Consider the following 24,220-nt stretch of genomic DNA (forward strand, 5'->3'; position numbering starts at 1 on the left):
CAAGTGGTTTTTAACTGTTATTGTTCTTAATTATTTTGGTAGTCAAATTGTTCCAGGTTTGGCCATTGATAGCCCCTCCAAGCTGACTTCTTTGACCTTGTGCCATGCCTATGTTATTCTTTGGAACAGTTCTATACTTTCTAGCACAAAAAGATGTTCCAGGCCCATCTTTGATCCCCATTGCTTCCTCCCTCTGCCCCTCAGAGATTCCTGGGTTTTGATTGAGATTTGTGGAAAACTCATCTTCCCATTTACTTGCTCATTGGGCCCAGCCCCTCGCAGCCAAAGCTCAGCACCAGCACCAGCACCAGCACCACCACCACCATGAAAACCCTGTGCTCACCTGACACCTTGCTCTGAAAGGTCAAGGTCTCTGATTTTTTGCCCTTGCCAGTGTCACCTTCTTCCTGATCCCGGGTCATTTCAAATGTCATTTCCTCTTTACTCCAGATAGCCGCCCTTGGGCCAATTAAATTATTCCCCTATCTGTGTTTCCATAGCACTTTCTTCGCATCATTATTATGGTGTTAATCCTGTATTATTGTGCTTTGGTTATGTTTCTTGTTAGACTAAACTCAAATATTTTCAAATAACCTGGGGATAAAGGTATTAATTTTTATTTTGCAGATGATAAACCTGAGGTTCAGGTTGGTGAATCCGAAGAGAGCTGCAGAGCACAAAGTGAGGGCCTCCAGTTACAGCCGACCCCTGTCATTTATTAGCTGTCGAGCCTTAGGCAAGTTACTAAACCTGTCTGTGCTTCAGTTTCCCCAACAGGAAAATATGGGTTACAATAAGTAGAAACTGCACATAGGGCTGTTATGTGGATTAAAGGAGTTAATATTTGTAAAGCACCTAGAAGAGTGCCTGGCACATGGTGTTATATAAATGTTTGTTAAGCAAAACAGTCATGTCACTGCAATTCAATTCCAAGTCTTCAGATGATAAAGCTCCTAGCCACTGCTCTATCTTAACTCTGTGGAATTTTAAGATTCCCTGAGAAGCAGTGGTCATATTAGAGACAGCAATAAAAGGAAGCTGGTCTGGATGTAAGACATTACTGACGTGAGAGGGAGCAAAATGTCCCAGCAAACTGCTGAATTAAGGCATGGGACAGGGAAGGGAGCAGGCGCCTGGTTCTCCTGACTCCAGGTCTAGGGCACATATGTCACACGCTCAGGCAAGGATCACCAGGGTAGATTCAGGGATCTGGTCCCCTAGGAAGCCCCCGCCTCCAGAAAGCCTATTTATATGTGTCCTTCCTCTCAAGTCAGTTGTGGGTTAGATATTTGGGATAACTTGCTACTCTGTGTATTTACAATTCTGCAAGATGATGCCATTGACAAATGGACGTTAATTGTTCCTTTATTGAGATGGCAAAGGTATTGGCTGAGTTCTTTAATCTTATGTGTGTTGTATGGCCATGGGGATTAAGAATGAAGTTTACATTTCCAAAACAAGAATCACTTCTATTTTCAGTTAATACTGCTCAAAATATGGTATATAGCTAAAATCTATTACTGTTGTCATTATCATGTTAGCGTGATTAAAATAGTGGATTGAATTGTAATTGATCTGGAAGAAGACAACTCTTAACTGAGTGACAAAATTATGTGAAAAATTAGGGACCATGGGTAGGCAGTGTTGGTCTACATGTGGAAAAGTTACTCAGTGCTTAACATTTGTGTCCAATATTAACTATTCACAACTTAGAGCGCATGATCTGCCTGGGGGGGGGGGAGGGGGGGGGATGGGTGAGAACAGCCATTCTCAAACTTGAGCATGAGTTAGAACCATCTTTAGGACTCATTAAAACAGATTGCTGGACCCCATCCCCAAAGTTTCTGATTCAATCTGACTGGAGTGGAGCCCACAAGTCTTCATTTTTAATAAGTGATGATGATACTGTTCAGGGATACGGATTCGAGAACCATATCCCCTTTGTTGATTTAGACCATCCCCTCACTGGCAGCACCCTACCGCCACCTGAGTTGAAATGCAATATAATTCGATTTGTTTTAGATAGGCCACTTTAAGCAGCCAGATTTCCCAACCACTTTCACAAACCAAGAAAGTTATCACTTAACTATTTGTCCTCTAGAAGGAGGAAACAAACCAACCTTAAATAGATGCATGTTTCTGATGTCTTAATAATGAAACATATTAAGACTTCTTGGGCCTTGCCAATTTTTATTCAACAATTGACAAGTATATCCATCTAGGTTAGTCTTTCATTGGCAGAGTCTAGAGAGGTTACGGCCAGCAGGTGGCGCTCAGGGCCAGCTCACCGCGTCCTGGAAAGGGTGACAGGCAAACGCGCCAAGGAAGCCGCCTGCTTTAAATCCTCAAAGTAAGGTCCTCTTAACCACTTGTCATAAAATACCTTGAGACACACGTCTTGGAAAATCGAAGTGTCAAGCTCAGCATCTTTGCCACATTTCAAACTAGGTAATTACGTTCTCTCCCAAAGGGAATCTGTTTTATGTATTTGTGTCCTTTCTAGGTTACAGGTTTCCCAAAGGCAATGATCTTGCCTTCCATTCACTCTATACAATGCTAAAGCGAAACGTGTGTTTTACAATAACAATTTAATTATTCTACATCCCTCTGAGCTACATGACGACCTGTTATATAATTGCTAGTAATATAGAAATGTGCCTGCCTCGTATAAACCCCAGCAATAAACGGAAGTTTTTATTTGACCTAAAAGTAAACTGCTTATTTACTTTGCCTTTACAATATATAAAAAGCCATTTCCCTGCCATCCCAAATTGTAAGTCATTATCAAATAAACAACACTGCATTTTAGTCTGTCATTTTTATTGTCTGCAGAGGTGGTTTTTTTAAACTACACACAACAAATACTTTGATATAATCTAAGATAATAAAATAGTTGAACAACCTTTTTTTTTTTTTTTAGATTTACATTTGTATAGAAACAATCTGTGGAACTCCTCACCTCAAAACTAACGTATCTAAAAACAGCGACTCATCAGTGTTGCTTTAAATAATTGGTGAAAAGTTGCAGTTCCCATTCTCAACTGAAATGTGTCTCCATGCAGTGTCCCTTGGGTCCAAAGCTTAAGGCCTTGGGAAGGTAGCCAAGAAACAAAGGATGGCCACTCTCCTCTCTGTCCTTCCCTTGTGTGGGGGACAGTGATTGGAACAGGGTTGTCATAAAAGCCAGGAAGTAAAGAAATCAATTGCACATCTCTAGTTTTCAAGGGTCAAAGTCCTAACACGTCTTTCCACAATTCCCCATCTGTAGATATGAAGTTCCATCATGATCATGGCACAAATGCTGTCCCCTCCCCAAATGCTCCTTTCCTTCACTACTCATGTCAGTTATTATGGGTAGGCTGTGGCCATTGTCCATAAGTTCTCCCTAAAGGCTGGTCATTTAGGTATCATTCTTTGTATTATGTCACTTGGATGCTGTGTCTTGTGCCCAATTAGGGTCTATGGTCCCCTAAGAAATGCCTCATCCCACCCTCAAATCCCCAAAGTGCCTAAAAGTGAAGACCCCATGGAGACAGCGACTTCGGTGAAACACCTCCCCAAAGAGACCTAGATCATCCCATTGATCTTAGTCCACTCGTAGATGTCCTGTTCGCACACTATGTCGGAGTTGATGAGGAGGTACCTGTCGCCCACACAGAAATGCTTCTGACAGGCGGCACATTTGAAACATTCCAGGTGATACACTTTGTCTTTCACCCGCATCGTCATCTCATAGGCACGGATCCGCTTGTCACAGGAGGCGCAGAGACCATCTTGGCCAAAAAGCCTGGGGGTGGGGGAGGGGAAGGAAAGAAAAACTAAGACGACAGTGGCAGACACACTGGAAGAAAGCGCTTGAGAAGTAGGCTGAGTTCCCAAGATGTCAGGAAGCAAGGAGGAGTTGGGCTCAGACAGATGGCCGACTAGTCTAGTCTTTGCTGCAAGGAAGAGGGTGCTCTGGGGTGAACCTGTAATCTGGCACAAGTGGTGCCTTTTCTGAGCTCTCTCCTTGCCTGCACCACTCCCGGGGCCTCTAGGCTGTCCCTGGCCCCTCCTCTGTGGAAAAGACTCGGTTGAAGTGATCTAAATTAAGAGGTTAGGCATGTATAGTGTGTCCCCTTCCAGGGGGACTTCCATTTAGAAGAGAAGTTGGAGTTAACCCCTGGGGGTCCTCTGAGAGGGAGTTTAACCAAGAATGTAATGAAATGGGCATCTTTCAGAGGCTCCCAAATTCTATCAAGTCAATAGCCACTGATTCCACTCATGGGGAGGGTGGGTCTTGAATTCCTCCATAAGCTACCAAGGCCACCTCCACATGAATGTACACTCGGCCTCCAGCTTCTAGGAGACAGAGGGAGTTGGACAGGAAGCACGTGGTGCAGTTAATCATGCCTCAGAGATCTGGAGGACAAGTAACACTGCTTAATTCAAGGTCCTCACTGCCCCACTGCCATGAATCTTTGGAGAAATTTCTCTTCTAACACTGAAATCAAGATTCTCCTAAGTCTCAGTATATCAGTCAATGAATATTTCAGTAGATCAGTCACTGAATATTTTAAGCAATATTCAGTGTCAGTGAGGGAGATCCACGCAGTGGAGCCTAGTGCAGTGGTTCTCAAAGTGTGGTCCTGGGACCACCAGCATTTGCATCACCTGGGAACTTGTCAGTAATGCAAATGCTCAGGTTCCCCTGATTGAGACACTCTTTTGGGGGAAGCCCAGCATTCTGTGTGTTAAGGAGCACTTCCAGGTGATTCTGGAAGTTTGAGAATCAGCCTGCAAGAGTGGCATATCACAAGTACTGAAATGAGAAGACCCAGGTTCGGTCCAGGACTAGCCCGAGTACCTAAGTGATGCTGGGAAGACCTCTGATTCCTGTGAGCTTGTGAAATAGCAGTGAGCATAGCATCTGCATCACTCTGCTGTTACAAGGAACAGAGGGAGTACGTCAAAGCACCAAGAGCCAAGGGCTAAGCCAACACTGGCTGTGTTTTAACACATCTCGAGTCCTCCCAACTGCGCCAGTCTTGCAACAGGAAGTCATTTTCACACGTGTCTGATAACATGGCACATTAGCAGGTCCTTTTCCCATAAGACCTTTAGGACAAGTTTAGGTAAATGCTAGTTCTTACTGGAAGTTCTTATTAACTTCATAACAGCAGAGAATCCATTGGTAAATTCTGAGAGGTGGTAGGGGAGATAAGGGCAGTTGACAAGTTTTGAAACATTTGGGCAAAATTAATGGGATCAAGAAGACGTGATCTAGGGGTAGAGAGCTGCTTGTTGGAGTCAGGGCCAGCTCATTTCCCTCTGAATCCCGCTTTCTATTTGAAGAGCCCTGAGCGTTTTCAAGGCACCACCTGGGAACAAACTCATTAGTGGGGGAGAACATTTTATCCCAACGAAGCAGATGGTGGAGCTGTAGGAGACCGCCAACTTGGAGATCGCAGAGTGGAAAGACAGTTCTGGTTTCCTGACTGTTCAGTAAGTTGCGTTTGGGCCTGAGCAAGGATAAACGACTCACAAAACAGTGTACGTGAAATGAAGCCAACTGCCTGGGGTGTGTGACCCTTAAGGAAGGAGAGCGTTTATTAAAGGGAAGTCGGGGGTAAATTACAATACACATCAGGCAGCTAATGAAGAGAAGAACGAAGGAGTAATATTTGGGAGACAAGTTCAGGTCTAGTTAGCATGACCTCTAACAACCCAGGTGCCCCGGAGTGCATGACTCCTCTCCTGGCTTCTATGTCTTAAGGTGGACAGCAAGGGTACAGGGAAAGAAGTCCTCTGCGGTCCCTTCCAGCTCATTCTGAGATTCTGCTCATAGTAAAAATAAACTAGGACTTGACATCTAATGTGAATTCACCACTGGCACTGAGAATTGGTGCCTTAGGCTGGATATCCCAGGAGCAGAGCCTGACGTGAGGAGTCACTGAGGATATGTTCCTGGGAAATGGGTTAGTGGCAAGGAATGCTGGGCAGAAGCCAAGGAAGGCAAGCAAAGCTGCATCTCGGGCAGAGTCCCTGGGCAGGGGGCTTTGGCCTGCCGGCAAGGGGACTCTGGGGTGTAAGTTATGTCTCCAAGTCGGCCTGGCTCCAGGCAAGGGTGCTGAGCTTTGGTGCTCCTGCCGAGCGGGTCATTGGTTAAGGTGCTGGGAGGGTCTGGGGAGAGTGGCCATGCTTCTGGCTCTAACAGATGCAGGTGCTGGCTGTGGAAACTGAAACCACTGGGGGTGGTAGGTGCCTTGCACACAAAAATTGGTAAAAAGGGGCTGTGGAGATCTGGGCTAGCACTCACATTAACAGGTACTGTTAGGTTCCCAAATACACGACACTAGGGTTTGGCCTCTGCACGGCATCTCATGAATATTTGAGGCTAAATGTCTGAAAAAGACTGCAACTGGCGACTCAGCCATTGGAGATGCTCGGGAGAAGTTACTCCAGTGGAAGAAGCACTGAGCCCCATCACAGGACCCATTTAGTCAGTCCTCAACGGGACCTTCTTAAGACACTGACAGATGCCTTACAAATGTATGCAAACAAGTCCATGACTGAAGGACCATCCCTGAAGCAAAAAAAAAAAAAAAAGATTTTTCTCCTCTGTCAAGAGGTGTCACATTTTAAGCTTTCTCCTGCCCATTTACTAACAATAATATAAATTTTAAAGGAGGGCTGGAACTGCCTGTACTAACGGAGCTAATTAACATGTGGCCCAGGAATGTAGCAGGAGAGGAATTATTTCATGTCACCAAGACACAAGTTAATTAGCATTGGGTTCTCCCAGACTATTTCTTTCTCTCCTTTTTTAAAATGGAAAAGATTAACAAGCTCAGGCAGCACCGTGTTTATCCTTGAATGTTATATAAAACCGCAGAGATAGGGAGAAGCCCAGGCTCCTCTGACCTTACTCTATCTGCACTTCGCTTAATAAGATTCAATTGATTTGACAGGGATGTAGTCAGGGGGCCCAACGGGAATCACTTGCCCGTCTGCTTTCTGCATTGACTTGGCAAACGGGTAGCGAGCAAAATCAGGTCTCTATTTATCTCAGTCCTATTTTCTTTTGTAACTTACAAGAAATTGACCAAAATGATAATCATGATAGTTAAAAACCCACTTATTTTCTCCAAACCACCAAATTTGCAAGGACTTTATCAGGGAATTTAGGGGGCGGAAAGCTTATTCTATCAGTCAATAAGCAGATAAGCTTCCTTCACTATGGAATTGCCTGAATTTATTTATTTTTTAATGTAAAATGCTCGGAGTTGGGTTGGGGAGGAAGAGCTGGCCTGGTAGCCAAGGGCACTGGAGTCTAAACAAGCTTCGCAGGGTTGGGTGGCCCTCATGCATTAGGGCTGCATGCTCCACGGACCTCCGCCACAGGAAGGTGGCAAAAAACTGACAGCTACACAGTTGAGCAGATCTGACAGTAGAGGGCACAGAATTACCTCCACAGCAGCTAATATGAAATGGGAAATGCTAGAACATTCCGGGCAAAGGCACTCATTGAGTGCTGGAAGATTCACATGGCCAATAGTATGCATGACCTGGAGCACTTGGAGAGGTCCTCAGTGCCTGAGTACTGTGCGGTTCCTATTTGTCCTTCCATTCTCCCATCCCTCTGTCCTTTGGACAGGAGCAGCCTTAGTGATCGTGTCAGCAGGGACCATTACAGAGCAGCTAACATCTATTTGATATTCGTGCACCAAGTCAGGCACCTTACGTGTGTATTACCCCATCTAACCCTCACCTCCTCCTTGGAAGTTGGTGTTACCATTACCTCCATTTCACAGATACGGAAATCGAGGCTTAGAAAAGTTAAGTAGCTTGCCCCAGGTCACAGAGCTAGAAAGCAATGGTGCCAGGGCTCCAACCTACAACTGACTTCAGGGCCTCCCCACAGTGACAGTCAAATTCTTGGAGCGCCATGGCAGGAGCATGCTTTCTATTTTTAAGTTTCCCCTCACATCACATTGGAGTCATACAAAAGAATATTTATAACCTATAGGTATGCTTTGAAGCATTAAATGAGCTCCTAAGAGGCCGCCCTCAAACTTACAAAGTATTCTGAATTTTGTGTTTATCATTCTCTTGCCTTTAAACTATTAGTCTTTTACCCCGTAGGAATGTAGGAAAACATGCTTCTCAAACAGGAAGAAATGCCAGCTGCTTCTCTGCGTGGGGCCTCTGAGCCGGCCTCTGCAGCCTGACCTCATTCTGGCAGGTAGCAGGAGCCTGGAGATCGCCCCAGACTCGGGTGTCTCCGGGCGCCGGCCTCCCTGCTGAGGGCCCCAAGAGGGTGGCGAGGGGGTACCTGAGATAGTCCCTCCGGCAGAGCTTCCGGCCCAGCTTGTAGTAGAGGCGCCGCCCCACCTCGCCCAGGCGGCACCCACAGAGGTCACAGCTCAGGCAGTCCTCGTGCCAGTACTGGTCGATAGCCTTCAGGAAGTAGCGGTCCCCGATGTTCTGCTGGCAGCCTCCGCATGTCAGCAGGGACGGGGGGATCTGCAGCACCTCATCCACGGGCTCCCTGGAAAGAAGGCCATGCATTAGGGACAACCTCATTTGGGTGAGACAAGCACCTCGCTCGGGAATCGCTCTGGGCCGACAAACAGAGAACCTCACTCAGGTGTCTGTCCGGTGACATAAAGAGAAAGGACAGGACAGTGCATCCCCAGGCTGGACTGTAAAGAGGCCCTGCCAGCCTTGGGTTAGGACTGGAGAGGGTTGGACTTTACATCCCAGATCCTTTAAGAAATAAACACAGGACACCAAGAGGTACCCGAGGCAACTGTGGGGGATACAGCGCTGACAGCCCAGCGCCTCCTACACCTCTGGTCTCCCTTCTCCCTCCCTCTCTCCCCTCCTGCTCTCCTCTAGCTCCACACTTCTCCTTGCCCTCCTTCCATACAGGACCCAGCACCCGCTGAGCCCCAGAGGAGGGATTTGGGCTAAACACTTGCTTGCTGCCGGAACAGCTGACTATCTAGAGAGCTAAAGACCTGCAAATTCCCTGTGGAAACCACCTGCCATCCTACCTCAAGCCCCTCCCAACTGCACAAAAGCAGAACGTGGGAGAGAGAGGAAAGTTACCAAAATTATTTTGCTTCCTCTTTCCAAGATAAAAATTTCATCAGGATATAATAGGAAGTTTCTTTATTTTATTTTATATTATTATTTTATTTTATTATTTTGACAGACATCCCTTATCCTATCCTTCTTACCTAATGAATCCTTGGAGAAAAATCCCAGGTGTTAAAGGCCATTGTTAAACTTATAAAGGACATCAAAGAGACCTGCCTGCACGTGAAATTTTTTACAACAGCAAAACTGATTTGGATAAAGTTGATTTAGGAAAGAAAATGGGGGGAGGCGACAATTATTTTCAAGGGAATGGAAGGCAATTAGACTGACATCTCCATCGAGGCACTTGTTAAAAGCAAACCTGCAGTATGTGTTCTTTCATTACAACATCATACAGCTTCTGACTTTGCCTAACATGAATCGGAATATTTTTGTTTTTACATTTTAAAATAAATAACTTTATTTGCCAAAAGAAAATTAAGAGGAGAAGAAATGATTCTAGCACCAAATGGGACAATACCTGTTGATTTGCAACAATTAACAAGTGTTCTTTGAGCCTTACTGAAGCACAAATCTATTTTAAAAATATCTATTATCTGTTAAAAAAAAGAACAAAAAAAAAAGAACCTGCTTCCAACTATGAAATTCCCAAAGGGAATTTCCTCCCTGGGTACCTTGAGGGTATAGATCTGTGCCTCCTATTTCTAGCTGGCACTAACTTACCAGGTGACCTTGTGTCTTGATTGGCCTGTGCCCCCAGAGCTTAGCACCCATTACACTTAGGGACAATGAGGCTCAGGTAATCAGTGTTAGTGACATACTCTGACAGTTTCAGGTGACTGTAAAGTGCATACCTCCCTGTGACTATGTGGGAAAACTAAAACCAAGCCCACCCTTTGTAGGTTGAATTTAAGGATCCTTCATGAGATTATCTCCTTTCAGAACAAGGAAATGTGAAACCCAAGCTAGTTTTCTTTTAAAAACCCAAGATGTTAAAATAGTTTTAAGGGTTCACTGAAGCCTAACTTGCTTTTGTTTCCACAGGTTAGACATAAGGACTTCCATTCTCCCTTCTGAAAAAATAATATCCCCAGTCTTTTCATGTGCATCAACTCAGAATTGCATCTCTTCTCTTTCCACAGCCCCTGGTCTTACTTGGGGCTTTCAAAAACACTGAGGCAACCTCCACACCACTGGATGCTCTGATGCTGCCAACCAACTGAAAGAGAATTTGCACTTAGCTGGTGCAAAACTGCGTAGAATTAAAGTGAATTGCTCTTGTTACTCACAGAGAGGTGCTGAGGCCACCAACTGCATGGTAGAGAAAACCTCTCTGTTCACAAATTCTGGCCATCTTTCTGTCTAAATGTTTCATTGGCATATGCCTAAGCAAATTTTTATCTGTAATTTGGAGATGCTGATCACACTGACCCAACTTGGCTTTGAGTAAGTACCCAGTGAAGCATCTGGTAGGAGAGTGGTCCGAAGTACAGATATTAAAAAAAACAGCTACTGTGATGGCCTGAGATAGGAAAGGACAGGGTAAGATACTGGCTTTATCTATCTTTCTATAATTAATGACAATATCACATTATCTTTGGTGGATGTTCCAAGCCAATAACGGAGTGCGATTCACCTTCAAATCAATATTTTATAATCCCCTAGAACCTATGTGAATATTATACCTGAAGACACTTCATCTGGGATAACTGCTTGACAATTTTCAAGAGACAGCGAGGGGTTAAAATAAGTGTGCTGCAGTAACTCCCCAACTAGTTGGTCCATCTTCCATCAGAGCCTATCTTTAGTGGGCACAGGATGGAGCAGGTGAGCATCCTTCAGTCGGTGCCTGCTGCGTTATGACATTAGGATGTTTCAATTTCCTAATCTCAGTGAAAAAGCACAAACTTTGAAAAGAGCAAACTTCCTTCAGGGAGCAGATACCTCCAGATTTATCTTCTAATAAAAGGATTAGTGACTAAGTTCAGCTGATGGAAAAGGCATTAGGCACCAATTCATCCAATTCACTCTTATTGTATTTCTTTGGTCTTGTCCAGGCTCTGAAAACTCAGAGCTAAATTATAATTCTAGGTCTGCAAAAAAAATAGTTAGCAAACCACCCTTTAAAACCAGTGTCTGCATATATATATATATACACACACACACACACACACACACACACACACACACATATACACACACACATATGTTATTTTTCTCCTGAAAATGTAAGGAAGCTGGGTTTTTGTTCGAACAAACCTGGCTCCGTACAGAACTGGTGCCTGACCCTTAAAGACTGAATAGTGATGTTTACATTCTCACTGGATCATGGAACTTCCTGTGTTTTATGAGAACATGCTGAGCTTTTACACTGGTAACCGAGGGTAAAACCCAGGTATATAAACACCGCAGAAGGCTGAAATGGGGGGGAAGGGGAGACTTCAATCAGGAAAGCACAATTCTTTTAAAGCAGGGAAAGGAAAGAAAACAAAACAAAACAAATACCTCTTAAAAGCACAAATGGACAAGTCATTAACCAGCTCCTTTGGTCTGTGGAACAAATCCCTTCAAAGGATTAGATGGGGGACTTCAAAGGGATAAAAATGCTCAAAACCAGACAGCTAATGAATCTTAAAAGGGCATTTGCGCTGAGGGGGAAAATGGTATTTTAAACAACCCCTTCTCCCCATGCTAACACTAAGGAATGGACTGGAGGTGCATCGGCTGGGGGACAGGGAGACACTTCCAACCAGTAAGAGGCTCAGAGAACAAACGTGGCAGATGCTCATTACAGCTCCAGCCCCCTGACCCCAAACCCCTGAGACAGTAATAAAACCTATGAGATTCTGATCCCCAGAAAAATCCACCTATACACAAAATGTATATGAACTTTCACAGGCCCCCATCGGAGGAGCCGGAGGGGAGAGTGGTGGTACCTGTATCCAGACTAACTCCGGATCTTGCTGCCCTGAAGTCCCTGAGGGCAGAGCGCCCCCTCACCCGCCGGGCCCTGGCTCTGCTGGCGGCTGCGAGCGGGACGGGGGCCGTCGGGGGCTCGGGAACCCTCCACTAGAATGTCCCCCTTTCCAGGGCCAAATGGACAAAGAGAAAGGGGACCGAGAAGGAGAGAGGGGAGGAGGGAGCAGAATCGAGCCCTAAACCTCCGGGGGCCGCACCTGCGCGCCTCCGCGCTGCCCCGCGCCCGCTCCGCGTAAACTTTCTGGCCGGCGGTGGCTCTGGGCAGCGTCCCAGGGAGCCGCGGGGCCCGCGCGGGCGCCAGGCTGACCCCTCTCCCTACCGCGCGCCACCCAGTGCCCCCAGGTCGCCGCGCGCGAGGCGGAGGGAGCCAAGGGCACGCTGCGGGCGCGCACCTGGAGCTCCCCCGCCGGCCGCCCGCCCGCGCCACCCCGCCGCCCCGGGGCCCGAGGCCGCGGACGCCGTGGGTGGCAGGGGCGCTGCACTTACTCGGACGGGTCCAGGCTCTTCCTCTCGATGGCCGAGGACATTGGGGAGGGAGGTGGCGTGCCAGGCGGCGGGGGCGCTCCCTTTGTGGCTCGGGGCTGGCCGGCTGCCGGGGCTCGGACCCCCTCGGGTGTTCGGGCGCCGCCGCTCTTGCGCCGCTTCTTGCTCGGGCGCTCCGGCGGCGAGCTCGCCCCTCCGCGCTCAAGGACAGTCGCCGCGCTCCCTTCAAACGCCAAAGAGAGAGAGCGAATCACCGCGCTGCCGGCGCGCCGCGGCCGAGGCGGGGACCGGGGCGCGCAGCCTGGCCCCGGGCGGCTGCAGCAGCTGCTGCTCAGGACTTAACCTTCCATCCCGGTCCCGCCGCCGCCGCCGCCGCCGCCGCCCGGTCCGGCTCAGCTCGCGCGCCTCGGCCGCTCCGCGCCGCCCGAGCCCCGCGCACCTTCCCCCGGGGCCGCGGCGCGCGGCTCGCGGCCGAGCGCGGGGAGGGGGCGGCGGCCTGGGGGCGGGGAGGGGACCGCGCCGCTCTCCCCGGGCTCCCTCCTCTCTCGGGAAGGTCTATTTTCGCTCAGCTTCCCTCTGTCTCTGGTTTCATTTCCTTTTCCTGATCACGATTCAAATACAATAGAAGGAAATCACATTTAAAGAGACAGCTGCCCGGTACCCCCCCACACCGGTTTTTTCTTCCCTTTTTTTTTTAAATGGGGCTCCTGAGGATTTGCAATACAAACAGCAGCGGCGGCAGCAGGACGGACTTGGCTTCTTAAAGGGGCCGGCGTCGGGACGGGGCCGGGGAGCGCGCTCGGCGAGCAGCTCTCCTTGGAGAGGCAGCTGGGTGGCCTCTAATCGTTCCCAGGGCTTCCCCGACACTCGCTCCCTTTTGCTTAACTGAGGCTGAAAGTAACCAGCGGGCTGCTCCAGGAAGAAAGGAAAGACCAGAATGTGAAATAAGCACCTACAGGAAAGCCAGCGTTCCGAGGGTCTTTTGCGCCCGTGCGGGGTTCGAGGTCCCAGGTCCGCGGGGGCGGCGCGCGGGGGTGGCCGGGGTCGCGGGGCTCCGCGGGCTGCGAGCTCGCGACGGCGTCCGCGCTCGGGAGAGGCGACTGGAGCTGTGCGCGCGGGGACCGCTCGGGCAGGGAGCGCCCGCGCCGGCGAGGGCAGCTAACCCCTCGGGGAGGGTGGCGGGGAGGGACCGCGCTGGTCTAGTCTCCTCTCCTCTCCATCTGCTGGCGGCCGAATTCCCTCCCTCAGCATCTTTCAAAATCGGACTCCTGCGGTTAAACTGGCCCCCCTGTCAAGTGCCAGTAAAGCTCAAGTGCCTTTCCAAAGATCGAGAGCGATGATCAGGAGACTGTTTTGCCCTGGGTCAGGAAAAGCGGAAAACGCCAGACTTGATTTTGGAGTCCAGGTTTCCCCTCGAACCCCAAGGGCAAATTCTAGGAAGAGGGAGGAAATTCAGAAAGGGGAAAGGAGGAGGCTAACAGTCTGCCCTTCTGGACAGAAAAACGTTGGGTCCCTTGGGCCTCATCACAGTTCCTTGAAAATGATCACATTCAGAAATTATTATGAAAGGCCTATTTGTGCGTGATGCCAGTCACGAGTCTTGTAAAGAGGAAACTACCAAGTACTTTCAGACTCTGTAGGTTTTTTAGTGAACAGTCTGGATCATGGGGATAGATCTTTTACTGCCATTTTAAAGATGACACTGAAGCCCTGGCCGTGTGGCTCAGTGGTTAGAGCATCGGCCTGGGCACTGCAAGGGTCCCTGGTTCCATTCCTGGGTCAAGGGCATGTACCTTGGTTGCTGGTTAGCTCCCTGACCCATTTGGGAGGGAACCAATGAATGGATGTGTCTCTCTCATGTCAATGTTTCTTTCTCTCCCCCTCCCTCCCTTCCATTCTCTCTGAAAAGCAATGGAAAAAATATCCTCAGGTGAAGATTAACAAATAATAATAATAATAATAAAGATGGCACTGAAGGGCCTGGATGAGTTCGCCTTGAAATGTGATAGAAGTCAGAAGTGAATCTCTGGATGCTTCAATTTCCCTACTGAGAGTGAAATCCTCACTGACTTTTCACAAGTATAACCAGAATTCCCTATTGTGTGCCTGTCCAAAGCTTGGGCCCCCGATGGGTAGAATTAAAATCTGCCCCTGTGTGTGAGTGTGTGAAAGGAAGCCTTAAGAGCAGTTTCGGGTCCAAGTCAAGGCCTTTGTACATAAAAAGACATTCTCCTAATCAGACTCTTATCTTTTAATCTTCTTTTTAGGCCCTTGTCTTTAATTTAAAAAGAAAACCCCTAGAATTTTTAGACAAGCCCATATTCTGTGATAAACATGTAATCTACCACTCTACAATCAGAAGTGAAAATAAACATATAGATTGTGCTTGGCAGTTTGCATCCTTAGAACCAGTCAGTGTGGTGGTAAAATGCCAGGACTTTGGAGTTGGATTGCCTGGGTTTAATTTAGGCTCTTATTTAACAGCTAGCACGGCCTGGGAAAGTTCCCTAATCTGAGGTGGCAGTACTGGGCCCTGGCCCTGCAGTCAGACTGCCAGCATTCCAACCCATCATTTCCCACCTGTATGATCCTGGGCTCATGCAGGAATTGCAACTCCCAGTAACCTCATCTATGAAACGGGGGTGCCAGAGCTATTGCATGAGTTGTCGTGAGGATTAAATGAGCGAATGCATGCAAAGTGTGGCACATAGACTTGTAGTGGGCTGGGAGGAATAACAGATATGAGATTAAATGCATGGAAGCACTTGGTATATATTAAGTGCTCATAAATGGCAGCTGCTATGTTATAGCAAAGACATCATTGGGAGAATTTAAAAGAGCTTAATCCAGCAATTCCACTTCTGGATATTTGTCCGAAGGAAACAACAACAAGTCAAAAAGATATATGCACCCCCATGTTCATTGCAGCCTTATTTACAATAGCCAAGATATGGAAACAACGTAAATGTCCATCAATAGATGAATGGATAAAGAAAATATTAGTCAACCTGGCTGGGGGTGGCTCACCTATTGAGCATCGACCCAGGATCCAGGAGATCACGGTTCGATTCCTGGTCAGGGCACATCCCTGGGTTGCGGGCTCGGTCCCCAGAGGGGGGCATGCAGGAGGCAGCCAGTCGATGACTCTCTCATCATTGATGTTTCTATCTCCCTCTTCCTCTCCCTTCCTCTCTCTGAAGTGAATAAAGACATATTTTAAAAAAGAAAAGAAAATATTAGTCAGCTATAAAAAAAAGAAGGAAATCCTGCCGTTTGTGACAACATGGATAGAACTTGAGAGCATTATGCTAAGTGAAATAAGTCAGACAGAGGAAAGCAAATACTGTATGATCTCACTTACATGTGGAGTCTTAAAAACAAAAACAAAAAAGCCTAACTCACAGATATAGAGAACAGACTTGTGGTTGCCAGTGGGTGGTGGTGGTGCGTCTGAACAAAGTGGGTGAGGGGTCAAAAGGTACCAACTTCCAGCTATAAAATAAATAAGTCCTGGGTATGTGATATACTATAATTAATGTGATGACTATAATTAATAATACTGTATTGGGTATGTGAAAATTGCTAAGAGAGTAGATCTTAAAAGTCCTCATCATAAGAAGAAAAATCTGTAACTATGTATAATGACACATTAATTTTGTGGTGATCATTTCACAATACACACAAACATTGAATCATGTTGTACACCTGAAACTAATATAATTATGTCAATTATATGTCAAAAATAAATAAGTAGATAAAGTTTGAAATTAAATTTGAATAAGAATTTCCCACCCAAATTAAAAATAATTTTCTATTTTTAAAAAGCAAACACAGCAGCATCCCTTTACCCCACCTCTTATTGCTGCTGAACAAAACATAAGCATTTTCCATTTTAATATTCACTAGATTGGTGACTAGATGATATGCTTACAACTGCTCACTTTTATTAAATCTGATAAGTTGCTGACTTCCTTGCTACTGTTTTGCATGGGGCTCAGGTTAGTTGTTAAAATAAACATATCCTTGGGTTCCAGGAGGTGACCTCTGAATGGCCAACTTTGGGGCATAAAGTTTCCTTTGAATAATATGCTTCTGTTTTGACCCGAGTGTGTAAAGAAAGTGATTACTGCCTGTGACTTTGGGTCAGTTTCTTATCTTTCACAACTCTTTGGGGAGAACTTCCTTAGAGAAAGCGAATATTTGAAATGGTATCTTAAGATTTCAATTTCACACACAGTGGTTGGAAGAAATAACTGCCGACCGGTGGGATTTCATTTCTATTCAACGGGCAATTGAATTGCTCAAATTTAAGTTTAACATTTAGAATCAAGTCTCAAAATGTGTTTTTATTATGAATAATTTTAAAGCAATCATGACCTTATTGTATCTTTCCATAGCAACCTTATACCTTACGCAGAAGAGGGGCTCAGTAGCTATGAGCGATTTGAACATGTAAAATGGTTCTTTAGAGTTTGGGAAATCCGCGCTTGATGCCTACCCAGTGGGATTGCAGTTCAATTCCTTCTCCCCCTTCCCTCACTCCTTGCAAATTTTAAATACCCTAAAATTTAGAAAATTTCCAAGTTTTCCTTCTTGAATGTGAATGTCAGAAGGAAACCAAATCAGTCTGCATGATGAATCTGACCCCAGGTGGATCACTTCTTTCCTGTTGGCATTTTCTACTCTTTTTGCTTATTACATTTACAATTATTTCTAGGGAAGAGCAGTTTCAAGTGACTAAGGCTACATTTCTCTGCGAAAATGGACTTCTAATAGAAATAAAAATGCAAATGTCATTGGGAAAATGCCAAGAATGACAATTTACTTCTTTTATTTTTTCCAACCATTAGAAGCCAAGTTGCCTCACATGCCTGATGGTTGTGACACTCACACATAAGAACAAAAATAAAGATTTGTTTTGATATGGCTTCAGTTCCCGTGCAAAATTCTTAAACTCCTCAATTGTCACAGGCACGTGGCCTCCAAACTTATTTCAGAACATTTCGGGGCCGATTGATGGAAACATTTTCACAGAATGTTTGACCTTTTAGTAACCTTACTGCTATATAAATCAGGTTTCCTATACAGCAGGAAAGAGCTCCCCCCCCCCAAAAAAAAAAAAACCCTAAAAAAAAAAAAAATCCCTATCAACTGAGTTTAGGAAAATGAGCATAGGTGTCAGACAGATACAGCTCACCTATTTATGGCTGTGTGATTTGGGGGAAGTGACTTCACCTCTCTGAATCTCAGTTTCTCTACCTGTTCATGAAAGCAATCATAATGCTCAGCAGGACCAAAACCAGGGTGAGGCCACTGGGATGCCGGCTCACCTCACAGGAATTTTGAGAGGATTCAGTAGGACAATGTGTGTAAAAATGCTTTGCGCAGTGATGGCGCATAGCAGATGCTCAGAGATGATACTGTTGTTATTACCCCATCTTTTAGAAGGAATCTCCGCTGCACAAGGAAGCAACAATCTTATGCCAAAGCACGTTGAGACAGAGGTGCTTCGGCAAGAGCTGCAGGGCGCTGACTATGTCAGCCGGCCTTGGCCTGGCAAGCCCGCAGTTTTCACCCGGGAATGCTGATCGCGCCCCTGTCGGTCCTCACGAGGCTGCTCACAGCTCGTTGCTTCCCCCTAACCACCTTGCCTGCTTCCGTCGCATCCCTGATTTTACTCATCTGAATTCTGCCCTTCTAGTAACTCCTAGATCACCTTTTACAACTAAGACAAGAGGCAAAATCAAGCGCTGAAGTAACTGACCCAAATGGCGCAATTTCACAGCGAAGTCTTGGCAGAGTTAAGCTCATAGCATGTCCTAGTGGAGGGGCCTCAGAAATGGCATTTCGCAGCTTGCTCCTTGGTTCTCTGAAGGGCTTCCCATGCAGGCTTCACCGGCCCCTACTCCAACCACAGCAGCTCCGTGCTTGTTTACCTTAGACGTGTTGCTCAGCCTCTCTGAACTTTAGCTTCTGTATCTGTAAAGTGGGCACAGTCAGAGTACCTATCCCATAGAGCTGTTATTAAGTTTCTGTCAAAGGAAACAAATAAGGTGTTTCAAAGGAGACTGGCACACAGTAAACTTCTGTGGGAGATTTTGCATGTACAGAGAGAGTCCGGTTTTAAAATACTTGCACACTCATTGATAATTCAGACACCCTGTGATGGGCAAGGCAAATGAAACAGAGTCAACAGCTCCTTCTTCCATCTTTGCCACCAGCAAACCCTCCCCCATCTCTCTCCGGCACCGGACCCTGAACTTGTTTGATGCTCTGTGTTCAAGGGGAGTCAGAGCTGAGCTGACTCACTGAGCTGCCCTTGTGCTCTTTGCTCCTGCAAACTGTCTCCTCTCTTTAGCTCCCCAGACACAGCCCCACCTGAGTGACACGCCGCAGATCCTCGGACCCTGGAACAGCACATTTGAAACCCAAGCTCCTTACTGTGGCCTCCTCCTTTCTGGCCCCTACTACTTTCCTCCACCACAACCCCCTCATTCTCTCCACTTGAACCACAGTGGCCTTGTTTTCTATTTATGAAAACAAATCAAGAACAACTCCTATCGGAGGCCTTTTGCACTTGCTCATTCCTCTATTTGAGATGCTATTCCTCTAGATCATTCTATGGCTCCCACATACTTCATTCAGGTCTCCTTTCAAATGTTTTATCCTCATAAGAGCTTTTTAAAGTCCTTTATCCTGCTTTATTTTTCTTCCTAGCATCATCATTACCTCCACTTTACTACACATGTATTTGTTGTTTTTTGTGTGTTTGTTTAGTGTTTCTTCTTGGCTAGAATATAAACTCCATGAGGCTAGAAATTCTTTATTACTTGTTTCCAGTTGTGTCTTTAGCACCTAGAATGTGCCTAGCATGCAGTAGGCTTTGGAGAAAAACTCATTGAATGAATGAATGAATGAATGAACACATGACAGCCCTGCTCCCCTTGGCCAAAGCCACTACGTTCTCTGAGTAAAAGTTATGAAGTACCTGGAAGAGCCCTTGTCTTTCTTAAGCATCACTTTTGAGAGAAGATAAGGGCTCAGATATCATTCAGATTTGGGCCCAAGAGTTTTGTTTGGAAAAAACATCAGGTTCTTGGCTCCTAGGAACATTCAGGAGCAGTGGGTGTCAAGAAACAATGAGGCCACTCTTTGAAGCTTGACTCTCCACCGTAGGGCCCCTGTGCCCACAAGGAAACATGGCTGCAGTGAACCAGTTTGTAGAACATAGTCAATCATAGGGGTAAAGGCACAGGCTTTGGAAATAGACAGGCTTATGTTTTAGTTCTGGCTCTTTTAGCTACGTGGTTTTAGGCAAATTATTTGACTACTCTGAGCCTCAGTTCTGTCACGTGTAAAATGGGGATAATTATATCTTCATCACAGGGTTGTAGGAATAAAATGAGATCGTGCATATCAAATGCTTAGCACAGTGCACAGTGGATGGCAGCTATTATTAGAATTAATTAAGCAGAGAACCTCAGCGGAGGGCAGTCAACCAGGGCAGGCCTTTCTCGGCTGGACATGGGTAGAAAATGGAATTCTACTGCAACGAGGGCTCAGCCCAAGCAGAGTGAGCTCAGCCTCCTTACCTGGGGGACTCTTGCCTGATCTTACCTGCTCTGTGACTCCCACGGTAAGGTGGGTTAGACTTACAGACACTTGGTCCAGCCTCATGCTCAGAAAGGTGACAAAGAGAGATGGCATTGGGAGCCTGTCCTGGCCACTGGCTCTTCAGAGTTGGGGGTCTCTGGTCTGAGACACTGCACAGCAGACAGGCCTTCCATTGGAAGAAGGGGTAGGCTGCTTCTGGGGAAGCTCTTTTCTGGCACTTGTATCCTAACTGAGTGGACTGAGCCTTGTGGGGAAGGCAATTCTGACCCTCCTACTGACACTTACCTTCTTAAGCTTCAAACCTCTGCGGGAAGGAATCTTGTCTATGATGCTCCCTAGGAATACCCTTCAGCAAAAAACAGAGAAAGAGCTGTGTGCTTTTTTCTGCTTCTCTTAAGCTGCCCCTCATGTATCTTATTGCCAAGCTAGCCTATCTGGAATATCGTTTTCTTCACTGTCACCACTCCGCTCAAGAACTTGCAATGGCTCCCTATTGCCTGTGGCCATCGGCAATTTGCTTAACCTATCAGGACCTCAATGTTCTCAAATTTATGAAGGGGACGGGGGACTGGAAGGTTAGAGCTGCAGCTCCATGTGTGGTCCTGTCTTTCTGGCAGATTAAGACCAAACTTCCTGTGCTTCCATTAAAGGCGCCCTGTGATCCTGCCCACTCCATTGATTCAGCTTTATACCCCTCACCCCTAGAGCCTGAAACCTTCCATCCAGCTGGGCTGCTTGCCCCACCTTGATCTCAAACACCCTGCTAGTGCCCATGTTGATGCATTCTTATCCTGTTCTCTCTATCTGGGATGTCTGCATTGTCTGTGTTTCAAAACTTTGGTGCTAAAATAGTAGACTGGTTAAGAATAGAGTCTTTAGAGATAAATAAACCTGATTTCGAGTCTCTGCTTCACAATGTACTATCTGGGTAATTAATCTTAGGCAAATCTCGGAGCTTCAGTGCTTGCAACGATAAAATAGAGACAATGATAAATATAAGGTTCGGAGGAGTAACTGAGATAATGTATGCAGCAGGCAGAGCACAGTGCCTGGCACACAGAAAGTGCTCAGTAAGTGACAATCATTTACTGTACTGATATAAGTCTGGAGATACTCAGTAATTCCTTTTGAATTAAAGACTTCAAATACTGAGGGTGGCCCATGCATTGTCAGTCACAGATCTCTTAAAAACCTGGTAACTAAAGTTATACAAACTCTCAGTAGAAAACATAGAGTGAAATCTACATGACATTGGATTTAGCAATGGTTTTGTAAACATGGCACCAAAAGTACAGGCAGAAAAATAGGTAAATCAGATTACATCAAAGTTAAAAACGTTTCTATATCAAAGGACATTATCAACAGAGTGAAAAAGCAACCCATGGAATGGGAGAAAGTATTTGCGAACCATATACCTGATAAGAGGTTAATATCCAGAATATATAGAGATCTCCTACAATTCAACAAAAGAAAAACCAAACAACTCAATTAAACAATGACAAAGAACTTGAATAGACATTTCTCCAAAGAAGATCTACAAATGGCCAATAAGCACATAGGAAGAAATTCAACATCACTAATCATTAGCAAAATGCAGAACAAAATCACAATGAGATATCACTTCATACCCATAAGAAGATGGCTATTATTAAAAAAACAAAAACAGAAATAAGTGCTGGAGGAGATGTGGAGAAACTGGAACCCTTATGCATGCTGGTGGAAATGTAACATGGTGCGATTACACAGAACATAGTATGTAGGTTCCTCAAAAATTAAAAATATGACCCAGCAATTTCAATTTGGGGAATATACCCAAAAGTTAAAAGCAGGGACTCGAACAGATATTTGCACACACGTGTTCATAGCAGCACTATTCACAATCGCCAAAAGATGGAAGCCACCCAAGCATCCATGAACAGATGAATGGATTTTTTAAAAAGTGGTATATGCGTACAATAGAATATTATTTCACCTTAAAAAAGGAAGGAAATTCCTAAGCCAACATGGATGGACCTTAAAAACATTATACAAAGTGAAATAAACCAGTCACAAGAAGACAAAGACTGTATAATTCCACTCATATGAGGTCACTAAAGTAGTCAGCTTCCTAGAGACAGCGAGCAGAATGGTGGCTGCCAGGGACTGGGGGTTGGGGGAGGGAGTTCTTGTTCAGTGGGCACAGGGGCACAGTGTTTTAGTTTGGGAGAATAAAAAACTTCCTGGAGATATTTAAATGTCTAATCACTATACTATACCCGAAACTAATATAATATTGAATGCCAACAGTAACTGAAAAATTTAAAAATTAAGTAAATGAGGGATTTTTTTTTTAAGTTCTGGAGATGGATGGCGGTGATGGCTGCAGAACAATGTCAATGTGTTTAACGTGACTGGACTTGGGACTGGGGACAATGGCAAGTTTTATGTTATATGTATTTTACCATAATAAAAAAAAAAAAACACCTGGTGAAAGTGGGAGACCCTTCCTTAGGTACACATCTGTGCCAACATGCAGAATTTTACCTGTCGTTCCAGGGAGCTCACAACCTTCTCAGGTTCATCTTTCCACCCATTTTAACAACCCCAGTTCATGGGGAAGCCAGTCCTGTAAGCTCCGTTCTCAGGTCCCCTAATGGCAATCCTTGCTCACTTAGGCCTTTGTGAGCAGGGCTGGTCCCTAACTTCCAGGTGACCTCTTTGGGGGGGTCACTTGGCTCCAAGGACAGGGAAAAAGGGGGCAGTTTGTTATTATGTAAAGTCACATCCTTAAAGGAACTCCATGCTCTTATAGATACCTATCTGCCCCCTCCTCTGAGAGTTGGGAGTTAGAGCGTAGCAGGCACAGGTTCCGTTTGGGGGCGTGATGCAGGAAGGAGGGTCTCTTGTAAGCGGAGCATCTTTAATGCCCTTTCGGGCCACAGCCCCTTTCCAAAGGCCCCGGGGCCAGCTCAGCTCCTCTCACACATTCAGGCAAGGCTGCTTCCCATCGTATTGCAGAAGGCTGCCTGGGGTCATATCTTGCAAAGGAAGAGCTATTAAAAAAATATTCCATTTGTATTTCCTGCGTGGCCCTCCATCTGGAAATATCTTTTATCTGGCAACTTTTGCAAAGCGAACTGAATCTTGAAGGAGGTCCTGGCAGGTTTATGCCTGCTCCTCTATCACTCCAATAAGTCATTCCCAGCCTAACCTTCACAAGGGTCGAGTGATCGTGACTTGGTATTAGAAACAGGACTAGCAGCGCGAAATCCAGTGAAGTACTAACCACACTCTCTCAGCTCCAATACTACTTCTTCAGGGAAGTCCCCCTGACTCCCGTGACTAGACTAGGACCCACCATCATAAGATCTCACTCCCAGGTTGGATCACAATGGGTAATTCTACATTTTGTGATTGTTAAGTACTATCTGGCTCCCCCAAAGACTGCAAGCTCCTGCACGCTCAGTATCTAGCACATAGTAAGTAGTCAATCAATATTTGTTAAAGGAATGAACAAATGAACACGTGAATGAATAAACTCATCTTACCTGCCTCTCCACCAGTTACTTCAAGTCCAGGATGAAAAATATCTTCTTTTCAGAGCTGTTGTTACTGAAAGAAAATGAGAGGAACTCTCTGGTGGGAGCTGAAGTAGAATAGAGAGAAAGAGAGAAAAAAAGTTCTTTATCTTCAGTTAGAGAAATGTTTCCACAGGTCCTTGATAAACTAGGGACAAGTAGCCCCAGGGCTCTCTGGTAGCGTGAGGGTCCTTGATAGTGTGGCTGGGTGGGGCAGGCGGAGCTTTGGCATCAGGGCAAAGGGATGGATTCTAACGGTTTCTTCACTGGTTGAAAAGGCTGCTTCCTGCCCAGCTTTTTTTTTTCTTCTCTCTGCTATGTACCAGTTTAGTTTATAAATGTGAAGGACTGGCCCACTTCTCCAAATGTTCAGGGCCAGTGTATCAGGAAAGTCCTTATCGCTGCTGCTGTGGCCCTTCAGTTGGATGCTCTGGCTGGCCTGAGAAGGCGAGTGTTCTGTTTGTGTCTCACACTTTGCAAATCTCACATTCTTTCGGGTCTCA

General features: G+C 45.9%; 1 protein-coding gene across 3 annotated transcripts; it reads right to left on the minus strand.

Annotated features, from left to right (window-relative positions):
* Positions 1-2,181: 2,181 nt before the first annotated feature.
* On the minus strand, positions 2,182-23,883 carry LMO2 (LIM domain only 2). 3 transcript variants are annotated; one of them, XM_081155204.1, is made up of 4 exons: positions 23,688-23,883; positions 12,550-12,769; positions 8,315-8,530; positions 2,182-3,787 (listed from the first exon to the last, which is right to left on the minus strand). In XM_081155204.1, the coding sequence occupies exons 2-4, from the start codon at positions 12,588-12,590 to the stop codon at positions 3,568-3,570; spliced, it is 477 nt and encodes a 158-aa protein (XP_081011330.1). In that variant the 5' UTR covers positions 12,591-12,769; positions 23,688-23,883; the 3' UTR covers positions 2,182-3,567. The 3 variants fall into 3 exon arrangements, with proteins under 3 accessions (XP_081011330.1, XP_081011329.1, XP_081011328.1); XM_081155203.1 differs by lacking the exon at positions 23,688-23,883 and adding an exon at positions 13,503-14,082; XM_081155202.1 differs by lacking the exon at positions 23,688-23,883 and adding an exon at positions 12,890-12,983.
* Between the last annotated feature and the right edge of the window lie 337 nt (positions 23,884-24,220).

This window comes from Miniopterus schreibersii (assembly GCF_964146895.1).
Source record: "Miniopterus schreibersii genome assembly, chromosome: 12".
Lineage (NCBI taxonomy): Eukaryota > Metazoa > Chordata > Mammalia > Chiroptera > Miniopteridae > Miniopterus > Miniopterus schreibersii.

Excerpts from the sequence above, each read along its gene's own strand:
- LMO2 (XM_081155202.1), bottom strand. Across the intron at positions 8,531-12,549 it reads AAGAGCCTGGACCCGTCCGA|GGAGCCCGTGGATGAGGTGC; the intron begins GTAAGTGCAGCG and ends CCTTCTTTCCAG. Across the intron at positions 3,788-8,314 it reads TGCCGGAGGGACTATCTCAG|GCTTTTTGGCCAAGATGGTC; the intron begins GTACCCCCTCGC and ends CCCCACCCCCAG.